This window comes from Rhinoraja longicauda, chromosome 7 (assembly GCF_053455715.1).
Source record: "Rhinoraja longicauda isolate Sanriku21f chromosome 7, sRhiLon1.1, whole genome shotgun sequence".
In the NCBI taxonomy this organism is placed as follows: domain Eukaryota; kingdom Metazoa; phylum Chordata; class Chondrichthyes; order Rajiformes; family Arhynchobatidae; genus Rhinoraja; species Rhinoraja longicauda.
Window position 1 is genome coordinate 29,311,648 of NC_135959.1, and position 12,737 is coordinate 29,324,384.

The 12,737-nt window shown below is 41.0% G+C and overlaps 1 protein-coding gene and 1 long non-coding RNA gene across 2 annotated transcripts in view; one reads left to right on the forward strand and one right to left on the reverse strand.

Annotated features, from left to right (window-relative positions):
- Positions 1-12,737, forward strand: part of LOC144595503 (uncharacterized) — a 222,855-nt gene that overhangs the window by 165,045 nt on the left and 45,073 nt on the right. The gene's annotated exons all lie outside the window — the stretch shown is intronic.
- pou4f1 (POU class 4 homeobox 1) lies at positions 2,194-5,565 on the reverse strand. The gene is made up of 3 exons (XM_078403026.1): positions 5,552-5,565; positions 5,194-5,324; positions 2,194-4,820 (listed from the first exon to the last, which is right to left on the reverse strand). Exons 2-3 carry the CDS (start codon positions 5,314-5,316, stop codon positions 3,819-3,821), a joined length of 1,125 nt encoding a protein of 374 aa, XP_078259152.1. The 5' UTR covers positions 5,317-5,324; positions 5,552-5,565; the 3' UTR covers positions 2,194-3,818.

The following is a 12,737-nucleotide window of genomic DNA, read 5'->3' on the forward strand; positions in this document are numbered from 1 at the left end:
CTTTTTTTTTGGTAACCTTTGACGTGAAAACAAGTCGAGAAGTCACTGAGAAACAGAAGGAAATAAATCAGTTCCCTAAATGTAATTAAAAAATTATTGTAAATTAAATAAAGTTCAAAGTGTTTAAGAGCCTACTGGGACAATTTTTTATCAAAGCAGATTTTCGTTTCAAAGAGGGTTTGCACCGTGCCACACAACAAAGCTGTCGTGACAACAATTACCAAAGTTTTAATTAACCTCTTGTCATCGTTCATTTTATTAATTTGTTGAATCTCCAAACATGAATTATTTACAATGGATTGCAATTACATTTGTAAGAAAGATCTTCCATGACCAAAAAAACGCAGAAATGCGAGCATTTTGGGGTCGGAGAGATAGGCTCCAGTTTCAAAGACTATGGTTATTGCTAGGGAAATTATTTAATTAATAACTGTTGTATCTGGTGCGTGAGTATTTCCATATCTTACAATATTGCAAAGTTTAAGTCGCATTTTACATAATGGAAAATATGTTTTCAATTAAAAAATAATTATGATATGCAATTAAATTAAACTCACAGCAAATTACTGTATCATAAAATATCGCGTTTTACTACGAAATTATGTGAATTGTCTATTTCAAATTCAAGAGATAATCGTGTTTAAAATAACAATTTAATGGCAGACCAAACGCTCACGTGACCACGTCAGCGGCTAAGGTGCAATTCAAGGGAATTGTTTCAGCAGTAATTTAAAATGAGGTCTTCTTCAGGCAATGTCCATGGTTTCTGAAATAAACCTCGGTTTCTCTGCAGCACTGGTGCGTTTATCTTGTTGAAGCAGTAGAAAAAAATTGCCCAGGTATTAGACAAGAAGAAAATCAATAGGATCATGGCAGTGAATGTCTATTATTCATTTATGATGGTTTAATATAAGTTGAAACCAATTGCCGTACAAGTGTTACATGCGAAATCCGCAGTTCTCACATTATTCCTTGTGGGTTGTGACCTGTTATTATCAGCAACTTGCTCTATGATTAAGGCGATGTAGAGCAGTTTGTGCAGAAATACGTACAACTGTTCATTTCTTTACACCCCGCGGAAAGGCGAGATCACAGCTGTTAGAAGTTAATCTTAAAGTATTTCTGGAGAAAAAAACAAATTTTACGGATAGTTGCATTCCCACATTTTTGCTGAAGGTAGCAAATTGTTTAAAATTTAATTTAATTTAATTAAACGTGTATTATTTGTTTGTTAATACACATATATAGTGTATTGTTTCCGATTTGATTAAAATGGGTGAAGGCTTTGTATCTTATTAACCACGCAATTTAGTTTACATTTGATTTGATACCAGCTCTATCATAATAAGAAAAAATATTGGTCGAGTTATGAGATCTTATCAACAACTTGTGAGATGGGGGGATTAAAGGAACGTGGATAATTTGCATGCATAAATGTACGAGAGCGTCGTGCTCATTTTAGTCATTCCGTTTATTCACAAGTAATGATTGCAGCATTGGTGTGTTGCCAGAGTGAACGCGAAGTGCAGCTATAAGACTTCACACCCAACGACGCGTTTACACATAACCAGTCCCAAGAAGGTCCGCTGGATTAAGGGAGATACATCCGTATTTTGTATTCATAATAGTGCGCTCTACCCTTCTATTTTAAGCGACGAAAAAATATTAGAAGCCAAAAGTTAACCTAAAACGGTTCAAGCTGAGACCCAAACTAAAAGTGTTCCACTAGTGCAGTAGGTGGCATCACAAACGTGCTCAATGATGTGTCTATAAGTGCAAGCGTGACGACAGGGAACGCATATTGCTATGGTTTAAAGTACATTGGGGAGTTTATTTTTGAGTTGCTACTTTGATCATGAATGCAAAAACTCAAATGTCCCAATTTGGAAACTGTTAACAGCAAACGTACGTCTGGAAGCCATTTCCATATGGAAATATTGCTTCTACGCATAATTGGGATATCCACAATTAAGAATTAATTTGGACTACTCCAATTTTCGAATATTTGCATGTTTCCCTTTGCTGCTCTGGTGCGTAGTCAAAGTTTATACGGTGACGATAAAATTTAGAAATGTCTTTCTTATATCGATGCTTTAAGCGGATACCTCCAACCTTTCAAGTTCTTTTGATCGTCTAAGATCAAGTTTTACCAAAATTAAGCAAATAAATGCTACACCTATAAACAGACAAACGTTACCCTTATTTTCTTTTCTTTATTTGTAAATGTGCGAAGAAGACACATCTCCCTGTGGTATTTGGCTTACAGAAATAATTTAAATAAATTAGTAAATAAATTTAAAAAACACAATTCAGGAGAAAGCTTGGCAAATATACATTGGACAGGGATTGACTTAAAGTGAGACATTTTTTTCATGTATGATGCACACGTGGCTGCGGTTTGTAAACACACATGTGCGCAAATTATAAAGTTATTTACAATAAACACCTATATACAATTATAAACAGGGTCGGAATGTTGTGTCTAGTGAAAACAGGCAGTTAACAGTGAAATCACACTATCCACAAGGTCTATCAAGCTACTCTATAGTGTTCATTTCAGTTCCAATGCATAGAATGTTTGCGCTGCAAACGGATAATAAAACATTTTTTGTATCGAATCCATAGGCGCCAAATTCGGTATCCATCCTCAGATCATGCAGTTATTTTGCCTCTGCGCACGTATTTTAGATGCCCATAAAGGAGGTATTCCTACCCAAAACAGAATCAATAATTCAGTGTGAATATTTTATGCGCAAACTTTTGGTAGTCCTATATCAAGCTTCGATGCAAGCATCGCTTGGAATTTTGATCGTAAACCATAATACACTAACATGTTTTCCCACCAGTACATTATACTAAATTCTGCAACATATTTTAGTGCAATTACCAAAACGGAGTGCCGACAGCTAACGCCCGTTACATTTCACGAAAAAAGTGATTTGCTCAGCATGCAGACCTTTGGAAACGATTATCACTGTAAAATGTCAATTGTGTGATTATTTTTATATTTTTTAATCTCTTTTTCTAAGAATCCAAAATAAATAATAATGACGCTATAACTTGATTCGAATAAATACTGTTTCAAACAGCAAATCAAGTTAGATTGTCCACAAAGCACGCATGTGGCGTTGTATCCCCTTGAAGGAATGCTGTACTTAGGGAAACTATATTCTTGTTGTGCCCTTAACTTATACTCGAATGTGGAGTCAAGACCATTATCGCTGCCGTTGTCAGATCTGCCTGAGTTTATATATATATATATATATATATATACATACACATAACTGTAGCAATTGCCTTCTGAGAGTCAGAAAGAGGATCTAAGAATGCATCGGATTCGATGAACTGGAGAGTAACCAAACACGAGAGTTGTGATAAATATAAACGGGTAAAATGAAACGAACTACAGCTTCAACAAAATACTGTAACGTGAAATAACACTGAAGTGACTGAACATCAATCAACTTTCTTTCAGATGTTGCCTTCTTAACGAGATGGAGGCCGAGCAGGCTCGGACCCCACAGTTTTATCTAGCAACTGGGCGATCTGATTTACCTGTGATTTGCATACTTCACCAATAACGTGAAAAATTAACATAAACATCACGATGTGTCGAAAACCGGCGATTTTGGCATGGTCGTCATTAAACGCGTTTCTGCCTTTGCAAACCTCCGTTCGCTCCGCTACACAGTCCTGGACCCAAGTCTGGTGTCAATATGGGAGGAACAACTGTTCCTTAGGCAACCCTCCCTTACCAATTGTCCGCTGTTAAACTAAGTCAGCCACGCAAAAGGTTATCCCCCAGCTGCCGCTTGCGGCTAGTGGCTGGCGGAAAATTTCATCCGTTTTTGCTTCTGTCTTTGATTGCAAAACCATACCCTGACCACGTTCTTTTTCAGGTCCAGTTTCTCGGCGATGGCCGCAATCTTTTCAGAGGACGGTCGAGGTTGCACAGCGAAGTAAGCTTCCAAGGAGCGCTTCTCCGGGGCGGCGATCGACGTCCTTTTGCGCTTCTTCTCGCCGCCGTTGAAGAGGTCGGGCTTGTTGAGTTTCTCGCGGTGAGCGCCCTCCGCCTCTTCCAGCCAAGCTTGTAGAATGGGCTTGAGAGCGATCATGTTATTATGGGACAGGGTCAGCGACTCGAACCTGCAGATGGTGCTCTGGCTGAGCGAGCCCACTCCCGGGATCTTCAAGTTAGCCAGGGCCGAGCCCACGTCGGCCTGGGTCACTCCCAGCTTGATCCTCCTCTGCTTGAAGCGCTCGGCGAAAGCTTCCAGCTCCCGCGGGTCAGCGTCCACGTCGTTGAGGGTGGGCATGCCGGGGGCCACGCCGTGAGCCGCCAGCCCATGAGGGTGCGGGGTCATGTTCAGGGCGTTCTGGTGGTGGGGGTGGTGGTGGTGAGGGTGATGAGGGTGCGGGCTGCTGAGGTGGCCCATGCCGTGCATGTGTGCCGGGTGCGAGTGAGACGAGGTGGGCACCACTCCACTTTCTCCGTTACCGGCCCCGGCCTGGGCCATGGCCCCGGCCAAGCTCAGCGAGGAATTGCTTAGGTGGTCGAGAAGCTCTCCGGGGTCCATGGTCTGGTGAGGTTGGTGGTGGTGATGGTGGTGGTGGTGGTGGTGGGCGGACAAAGCCGACGGATGCGGCAGCGGCGCATTTGAGTTAGAAGTGCATGGCACACTATTCATGGTGTGGTAAGTGGCATCCGGCTTGAATGGGTGGCTCTTGCCTTGAGACACGGCGATATCCACGGCAGCCAGAGCTTCGGCGCGGGCCAGGAGAGTTTCATCCAAGCTGGCGAAGATGTTATTCTGCAGTTGCTACCAGAAAGACACAGATAGGCCAAAATATGATCAACAAGCCAATTCTCAATGGGAGAATATTGACACACAAACATTTAAAAAACATTACTTTATACCTTCAGAATGAAGGGAACCTAGTTGTAGTTTTGCCATGCCTGTTGTACAAGGCTTGCAAATCTAAACCAAAATTTAACAGTTGGATTGGATTTTTGCACGGCAGAAATTTAGCGACTCAAAGCAAAATCAGAAAGGAGTTCAAGTTACAGTCTTGCTGCAGTCTGCAAGTAAGGATGATGGTTTGCGTGGGTAACAACATATTTTTAAAAAGCATCTGTCCGACGCGTTCACCACAGACACACACAGAAAGGGAGATAGCTACATAGCTACATACCGGCGGCGCTGGCAGGCAGGCTCTCCTTATTGCTTCCGAGCTGGAGTGTAGAGAAGTGTACTTGTGCTCAGGTAGGGTATGATGCATGCCGAAGGCTGGCTGCTTGCTGTTCATGGACATCATTTTGAACACTGTACATAAGGATGCCAGAGAGAGGAAATGAAACTGCAACAGTATTTAAAAGAAAGTAAAAGTTCTCAATATATATATATATTTATAAATGCATTTATGGTTTTTAATGGAAATAAATACGAAGCGACAGGCCGGTGTGCTGCCTGCACACCCAGGCTGTTTGCGCGTCTCTCTCACTCAATGCTGTCTCCCTATTACTGCTGGGCTAGACAGATGAGGCGCTTACACCTGCTACCGAGTCTCGTCCCATCCCCTCTGCATTCGCGCGAGATGTGCTCCCCCCCTCCTCCCTCCCTCCCTCCCCACTACCACTGTCCAGAGTCCGGAGCAGCGCATGAGAACCGGATATCGCCAGGCAGAGGGAGGGAGGGAGGGAGGGAGGGAGGGAGGGAGGGAGGGGTGTGACAGACGGCGTGTGGGACATCTGACCACCCTCTATATAGCGTGCGTGCTGTGCTCCGCCTTAGCACCCCGCCGCGCCGCTCCCGGCCTCCTGGCACCGGCGATTGACAAGCTTCCCCCACCCACCCCTCCCCCACCCCTCCCTTCAAACTCTGGCTGCAAACCCAGGGATGGAAACTACAGATCCCGTCATACAGCTTCTCTCTCGCCAGTTCAAGGGTCTGAGCGTAAACACGTGCAGAACAGCCGCTTGTAATTGCAGTGCAGAAACCAGTGGGAAATAGTTTAATTCACCAGCTACACATCATATGTTGGCCGCCCCCTTGACATGCCTTGCAGTATCCTGGGAAAATATACATGGAATCGATGCCCAGCGGGATTGTGAGCGTGACAAACATTTCAGAAATAAATATCTGAAGAAGGATCTCGACCCGGAACGTCACCTGCCCCTTTTCTCCAGAGATGCCGCCCGACCCGCTGAGTTACTCCAGCTTTTTGTGTCTATCTTCGGTTTAAACCAGCATCTGCAGATCTTTTCCTGCACATTTCAGACAGATATCCAGGCTCCAGTTGAAATTACCCAAACAAGTTTTAAGCCCAGCGCAGTTACAGCGCATAGAGTTAAATGCATTTCAGAACAGTTGTCTCTGCCTCAAAAGGAAGTATTTGCAGCGAATATAAAACAAGAGGATGTCAAATTCCCCTTGAGCTTTATGCAATCTGGGTTCAGAAGGATATCAGTGGCCGGTGAACAAATATTGCCGTCACTCTTCTTGGAGAGGAGGCATGCCGTGTGCGCACGCGCACCCTATGCTCCTTAGTACATGTTCAGTGTCAGTTGAGAGCCCAACTAAAGTACGCGAACCGCATGAATTTCTCCTTGGCTGGGTAGGATTTAATTATCCTCCATTAAAGTTTTTTTTCTCCCCACTGGCGTGCAACGTCAGACAGTTATTCATGGTAATATCCCCGCGAACGCTGCAATGCTGTTGCAGCATTTAAGTTCTCTCTCGCGAGAACGTTATTCAAGTAATAACATAATTAAATAGATATATTCCAAAACTCAATTAGAACCGAAGAAGTGAATGGGTGCACTTCATATAATTAATTCCGTTCTGTCTGCGAACATCGCCGGATAGATTAATGATGAATTAGTTACTTTCAGGAGTTCTGCCTAATGGTCTTGAACTTACATCAATCATTAATCCTAATAAACAAAATAACGGATCGGGAGGGTGATTATGTTATTTATTCTGTAGACAAGAACAAGGTAATATACACTTTGCATCGACTTTGTTCTACTATTTCAGAAATCTAAATATTTGAACGTTTCATTAAAAAGAACTCGGAAAAAGTTTATAGTAGTTATTTTTGCATAATTGCACAACGATCGTCCGTCCTAGAATTTAAAAAAACTTGGTTATATTTACTTTACACGTCCAACAATTGTAGTCTCGTTGAATACGATTCCACCGAATGATTTCCAACAATCCATCTACTGAAATCATTCATGATAAAGAGTTTTTTTTTACATCGCATTCCTCTGTAGATTCATAGCATGATGAGCTTTAACAATAATTTCCGGTCTACCTTACGATCCAATATATATGTATATATATAATACTTGCATTCTATATCAGTGCACGTTACACATTTTTCCATATAGTAGTTGGGTGTAAGACGTTTAATTGGAGATCCACTGGGGATTGACAAGATTGAAATGTGCTGAGAATAGAATACCGAAGACAGACACAAAAAGCTGGAGTAACTCAGCGGGCCAGGCAGCATCTCTGGAGAGCAGGAATGAGTGACGTTTCGGGTCGTGACCCTTCTTCAGACTGATTACTTCAGGACAGAACCAAAAGCAAATGCTGAATTTTATCGCTGACCATCGAAAGTATTTAAACAGGATGACACCGAACAATCGTATTAGTCTGTTAATAGTTTAGTACTCCACTTTATTAACAAAGGTAATTAATCCATTCTAACCGGATTTCCTTTCAGTTCGAATATGTAGTTGAAATAGACCTAAGCCACAATAATGAATTGAGTAGCAGTTTTCGCGTTATTTTACAATTAATGCTAAATATGGTTAAAAAAACTTAATTGACATAAACTAAAGTTAGGAAGCACAACATGGGTGGGGGAGGGGGGGGGGTGATTATATGCATGGATGCGCTCCAACTATTAGCACCGCTGCAGCATCAATAGAGATAATAACTAAGCAAAGACTCACAATGCTGGAGTAACTCATCGAGTCGGGAAGCATCTCTGGAGAATATGGATAGGCGACATTTCGGGTCGGAACTCTTCTTCAGACTTAAATCGTCGCCTATCCCTGTTCTCCAGAGATGCTGTCTGAGCCGATGAGATACTCAAGCACTTTGTTCCTTTTCTTTTGCAAACCCGCATCCGCTGTTCCCTGTGTCTAGATATTAACTAAACGGTCAGATTCGGGGGATGGGTGTGTATGGTCAGTTTGTATTCTTCAACATGAAAAAGATTTTGGATCTTAGGGAATGTGTAGGAAGGAACTGCAGATGCTGGTTTAAACTGAAGATAGCCACAAAAAGCTGGAGTAACTCAGCGGGTCAGACAGCATCTTTGGAGAAAAGAAACAGGTGACGTTTCGGGTCCTGACGCTTCTTCAGACTGACCCGAAACGTCATCTATTCCTTTTCTCCCGAGATGCTATCTGATCCGCTGAGTTACTGCAACATTTTGTGTCAAAAAGCGATTGAGAGATGGACGTCTATGACCTTGTTTTTTTAAATATTTGTAGGACTACCAACACTCGTTTCCAGGGAAATGTTGCTGAAACATCAGACTATATAAGACTATATAAGTGTTTGAAATAAATCCACGATATGGGTTTCGAATTGGCGTCACTTTCATATATTGGAAACATTTTAACGTCCTACAGCAACAGTTTAATACTAACTTTGTTTCTCGCACTCATCGATAGTCTATGACAGGGAAGTAAATAGGAAGCTTATTAAACATTAACCCCTCATGCCCAATCTTCTCGTATTGTAACTGCTAAGCAAAATAGCTTACGATGGACCAAGTTCCATGGAATTGCAGCACATGGGAACTGCAAAGTAGAAACTACACAGCCAACAAGTGGCAAGCAGAAGGGTATCCCCTCAACCATGTCGTGTCACAGGCAGTCGATGTTGATATTACCCGTCTTTCAGCCCGCGATTTTCTATCAACTGAAGCAACATTGGAAATTCGTGGAAAGACAAAAGCGGTAAGTATCTGCGCCAAATATCTATTGCAAATCGAGCCGTTTTATTCTTTATCGAGCAGGGACTAGTTTATTTCACTGACTTCTGACTTTTGGCAGGAGGCCATGCGATGGAGCGATCTCGAAGCCCATCGGAGGTTACAACCCAGAGTAAGCAATGGTACATAGAAAAAAAACCCAGTATGGCGTAATGCAAGATGTAAGTAGAAGGAACTGCAGATGCTGGTTTACCAAAAAAAGACACGGTACTGAAGTAACCCAGTGAATCAGACAGCATCTATGACCCACTCAGTTATTCCAGCATTTTGTGTCTCTTTGTAAATATAATGCAAGAATGTTTTTTTTAAATGCGTCTACAGGGTGTGTTAGTTAATACTGTATAAGCAATTACAGTAATGTTCATAATGTTTGGGACAAAGACCCATCATTTATTTATTTGCCTCTGTCCTCCACAATTTAGGATTTGTAATAGAAAAAAATCACATATCGTCAAAGTGCACATTGTCAGATTATAATAAAGGCCATTTTTATATATTTTGGTTTCACCATGTAGAAATTACAGCAGTGTTTATACATAGTCCCCCCATTTCAGGGCATCATAATATTTGGGACACAGCAATGTCATGTAAATTAAAGTAGTCATGTTTAGTATTTTGTTGCATATCCTTTGCATGCAATGACTGCTTGAAGTTTGCGATTCATGGACATCACCAGTTGCTGGGTGTCTTCTCTGGTGATGCTATGCCAGGCCTGTATTGCAACTATCTTTAGCTTATGCTTGTTTTGGGGGCTAGTCCCCTTAAGTATTCTCTTCAGCATATAAAAAGCATGCTCAGTTGGATTCAGACCGGGTAATTGACTTGGCCACTCAAGAGTTGACCATTTCTTAACTTTGAAAAACTCCTTTGTTGCTTTCGCAGTATGTTTGGAATCATTGCCTTGCTGTCGAATGAACCGCTGGCCAATGAGTTTTGAGGCATTTGTTTGAACTTGAGCAGAAAGGATGTGTCTATACCCTTCGGAATTCATTATGCTACTACCATCAGCAGTTGTATCATCAATGAAGATGTGAGCCGCCATACATGCCCAGGGCATAACACCCCCACCACCGTGTTTCACAGCTGAGGTGGAATGCTTTGGATCTTGGGTAGTTCCTTCTCTCCTCCATACTTTGCTCTTGCCATCACTCAGATATAAGTTAATCCTCATCTCATCTGTTCACAAGACCCTTTTCCAGAACTGTGGTTGTTCTTTCATGTACTTCTTGGCGAACTGCAACCTGGCCATCCTATTTTTGCGGCTAACTAGTGGTTTGCATCTTGCAGTGTAGACTCTGTATTTCTATTGATAAAGTCTTCTGCGGACAGTGGTCATTGACAAATCCTCACCTGACTCCTGAAGAGTGTTTCTGATCTGTCGGACAGGTGTTTGGGGATTTTTTTTTATTATAGAGGGAATTCTTCTGTCACCAGTGCTCTCTTTCTTAATGGTGTTCCAAACAGTTGAATTTGGTCGGCGAAGGTTTGGCTGATGTCTCTAACAGTTTTATTCTTGTTTCTCAGCCTCGTAATGGCTTATTTGACTTTCATTGGCACAGCTTTGGTCCTCATGTTGATAAACAGCAATAAAAGTTTCCAAAGGTGATGGAAAGACTGGAGGAAAGACTAGGTGCTGATAGCTTTCTTATCCCTGCATTAAGGAGGCAATTAAACACTCCTGAGCAATTTCGAAAGCCATGTGTCCCAAACATTAAATGGAACCAAAATGTTTAAAAATGGCCTTTAATAAAATCTGACAACATGCACTTTAACCACGTGCGATTTTTTTTCTATTACAAATCTCAAATTGTGGAGTGCAGAGGCAAATGATTAAATGATGGGTCTTTGTCCCAAACATTATGGAGGGCACCGTATCTATTGCTGGACAGAAAATTAGCAAATGAGGAAGATTGGCACGGTATTGCCGGATTTAGCAGTGGACTCCAGATTATTCCAGCAGTCTCAACTCTTGAATTAATATAAGTATGAACAGCAGTTCTGAATGTAAACTGTAACAAATTCCGGAAGCATTACGACTATCACTGTTTGGAAAATAAAGAGTCTGAATTAAGGCAGCGATTAAAAATAAATCTTTCTCCTTAAGTTGTGTTTCAGTATTTTAAGTAAGGACTGTAAGTGGGATATTTTACGAAAAAATATATAACAGGCATAAGAAGAAAATGTTTCTTATTTTAAGGCCACCGCAAAAGTAATGATGAACCATGTTTTTTGTTTTACAGGCATAGATTGTTTTATTTATTTTTAATATTTTGTCATCGGTTCTGTGAATACTCTGATATCTTACTACGTTAAGAACAGTTATTTATACTATTGATGCAGTTGACCTATCTAGGTAATTTAACACGAAGCATGGGGGAACAAGTTTATATACTTACTTGAAATTGGTAAAAGATATGATATACATTCCAGGATCATTTTTCACAAAGATCTTTCCGAGATATTTGATTGGATCTGCGCCCCTCCCCCTCACAACGTAACTGATTAACAATGAGCAATGATGGGAGGCGGGGAAACTCCGCTAACACGCTGCCATGGAACACACTGATAACAGTTCCCACAGTTTAATAGTAGTCTGCGATCCAAATCCTTGTTGTGATATTTAAATTGAGCCGTCTTTGCAATGCCACTGTCCTAAATCCGACAAATAGCGATCAGCTAGCTGTTAATTGGTAAACTCATTCACAGAAAATGGTGATTATTTGCAATTTTCAGCATCCAAGAATATATTTCACTTTTAAAACATTTTTCTACCAAAAACACCACAGAGTGAAACGCGCCATTAAGTGCAGTGTCGATCAAGGTGATTTTGATACATTGTTTTATAACTGCGGAGGAAATTATATAAGATGCAATATACACTTTTGCCAATGAAGTACACTTTAATGTAGCCCGGTGTGTTCGACGGAGCTTACAAATTTACATGCATGTGTATTTGAACAAGTAAAGTTGTGGACCCGAAGACTAATAAGAAGTAAGGCTAGCCCTTTTTTTCCGATTTTACACTCAGTCCGGCAGACCTATTTAAAAAAACTGATCTATAAGAACTGACCTATAACTGATCTATATTTCATGTAACCAAAAATAATAAACATCAGTTCTAATGGCGTAAGTAGGTATAACTCTACTCTTGCCTACAACATTGCTCCGGAATTATTGAAAACATCTTTAAAATCCCCAATATTTATAAGCTTTTGAGACAGGAAATGAATGTATTATTTAATTTATTTCGCTCTTTAATTGGATGTGGGAGACGTGGGTGGTGAATCTTTGTGAGTCGTGTAGTGTAATCACCAATATCTTTAGTTTGAGCAATAATATTCGCTTTTGATCCTATGGGACTGTAGAAATTCTTCCCACAAAGACACGCATACATAATGGACAATGTTCAGCTCCTACTGGAATTGCCAGTGGATCAGAATTCTGTTGAGAATTATGTGCAGGAATGTGTGATTGCACTCCCAGGGTCGATATTATTTTGAATTATTTTTAATGAGGCACAACTAGTTCTGAATAATTCTTCAATAGAGATCTTCCACAAATAGCTGGCCAAGATTTTGGAATTTAATGGTGCTGTAACACTAGGTACAATGAAACGCATCTGACGCTAAGGTGTTGTGATGGTATGAACTGCTGGATGAGAACTATACTGTTACTTAACCATGAGCATTTCAATGATGAGCTTTTTTTAGACTTCCAACAAT

What these genes read in the sequence shown, in the direction of transcription:
- pou4f1 (XM_078403026.1), bottom strand. Translation starts at nt 5,316, where the DNA reads ATGATGTCCATGAACAGCAAGCAGCCAGCCTTCGGCATGCATCATACC. An exon ending in CCTGCCTGCCAGCGCCGCCG is followed by an intron (nt 4,821 to 5,193) that starts GTATGTAGCTAT and finishes TCTTTCTGGTAG; the next exon opens with CAACTGCAGAATAACATCTT.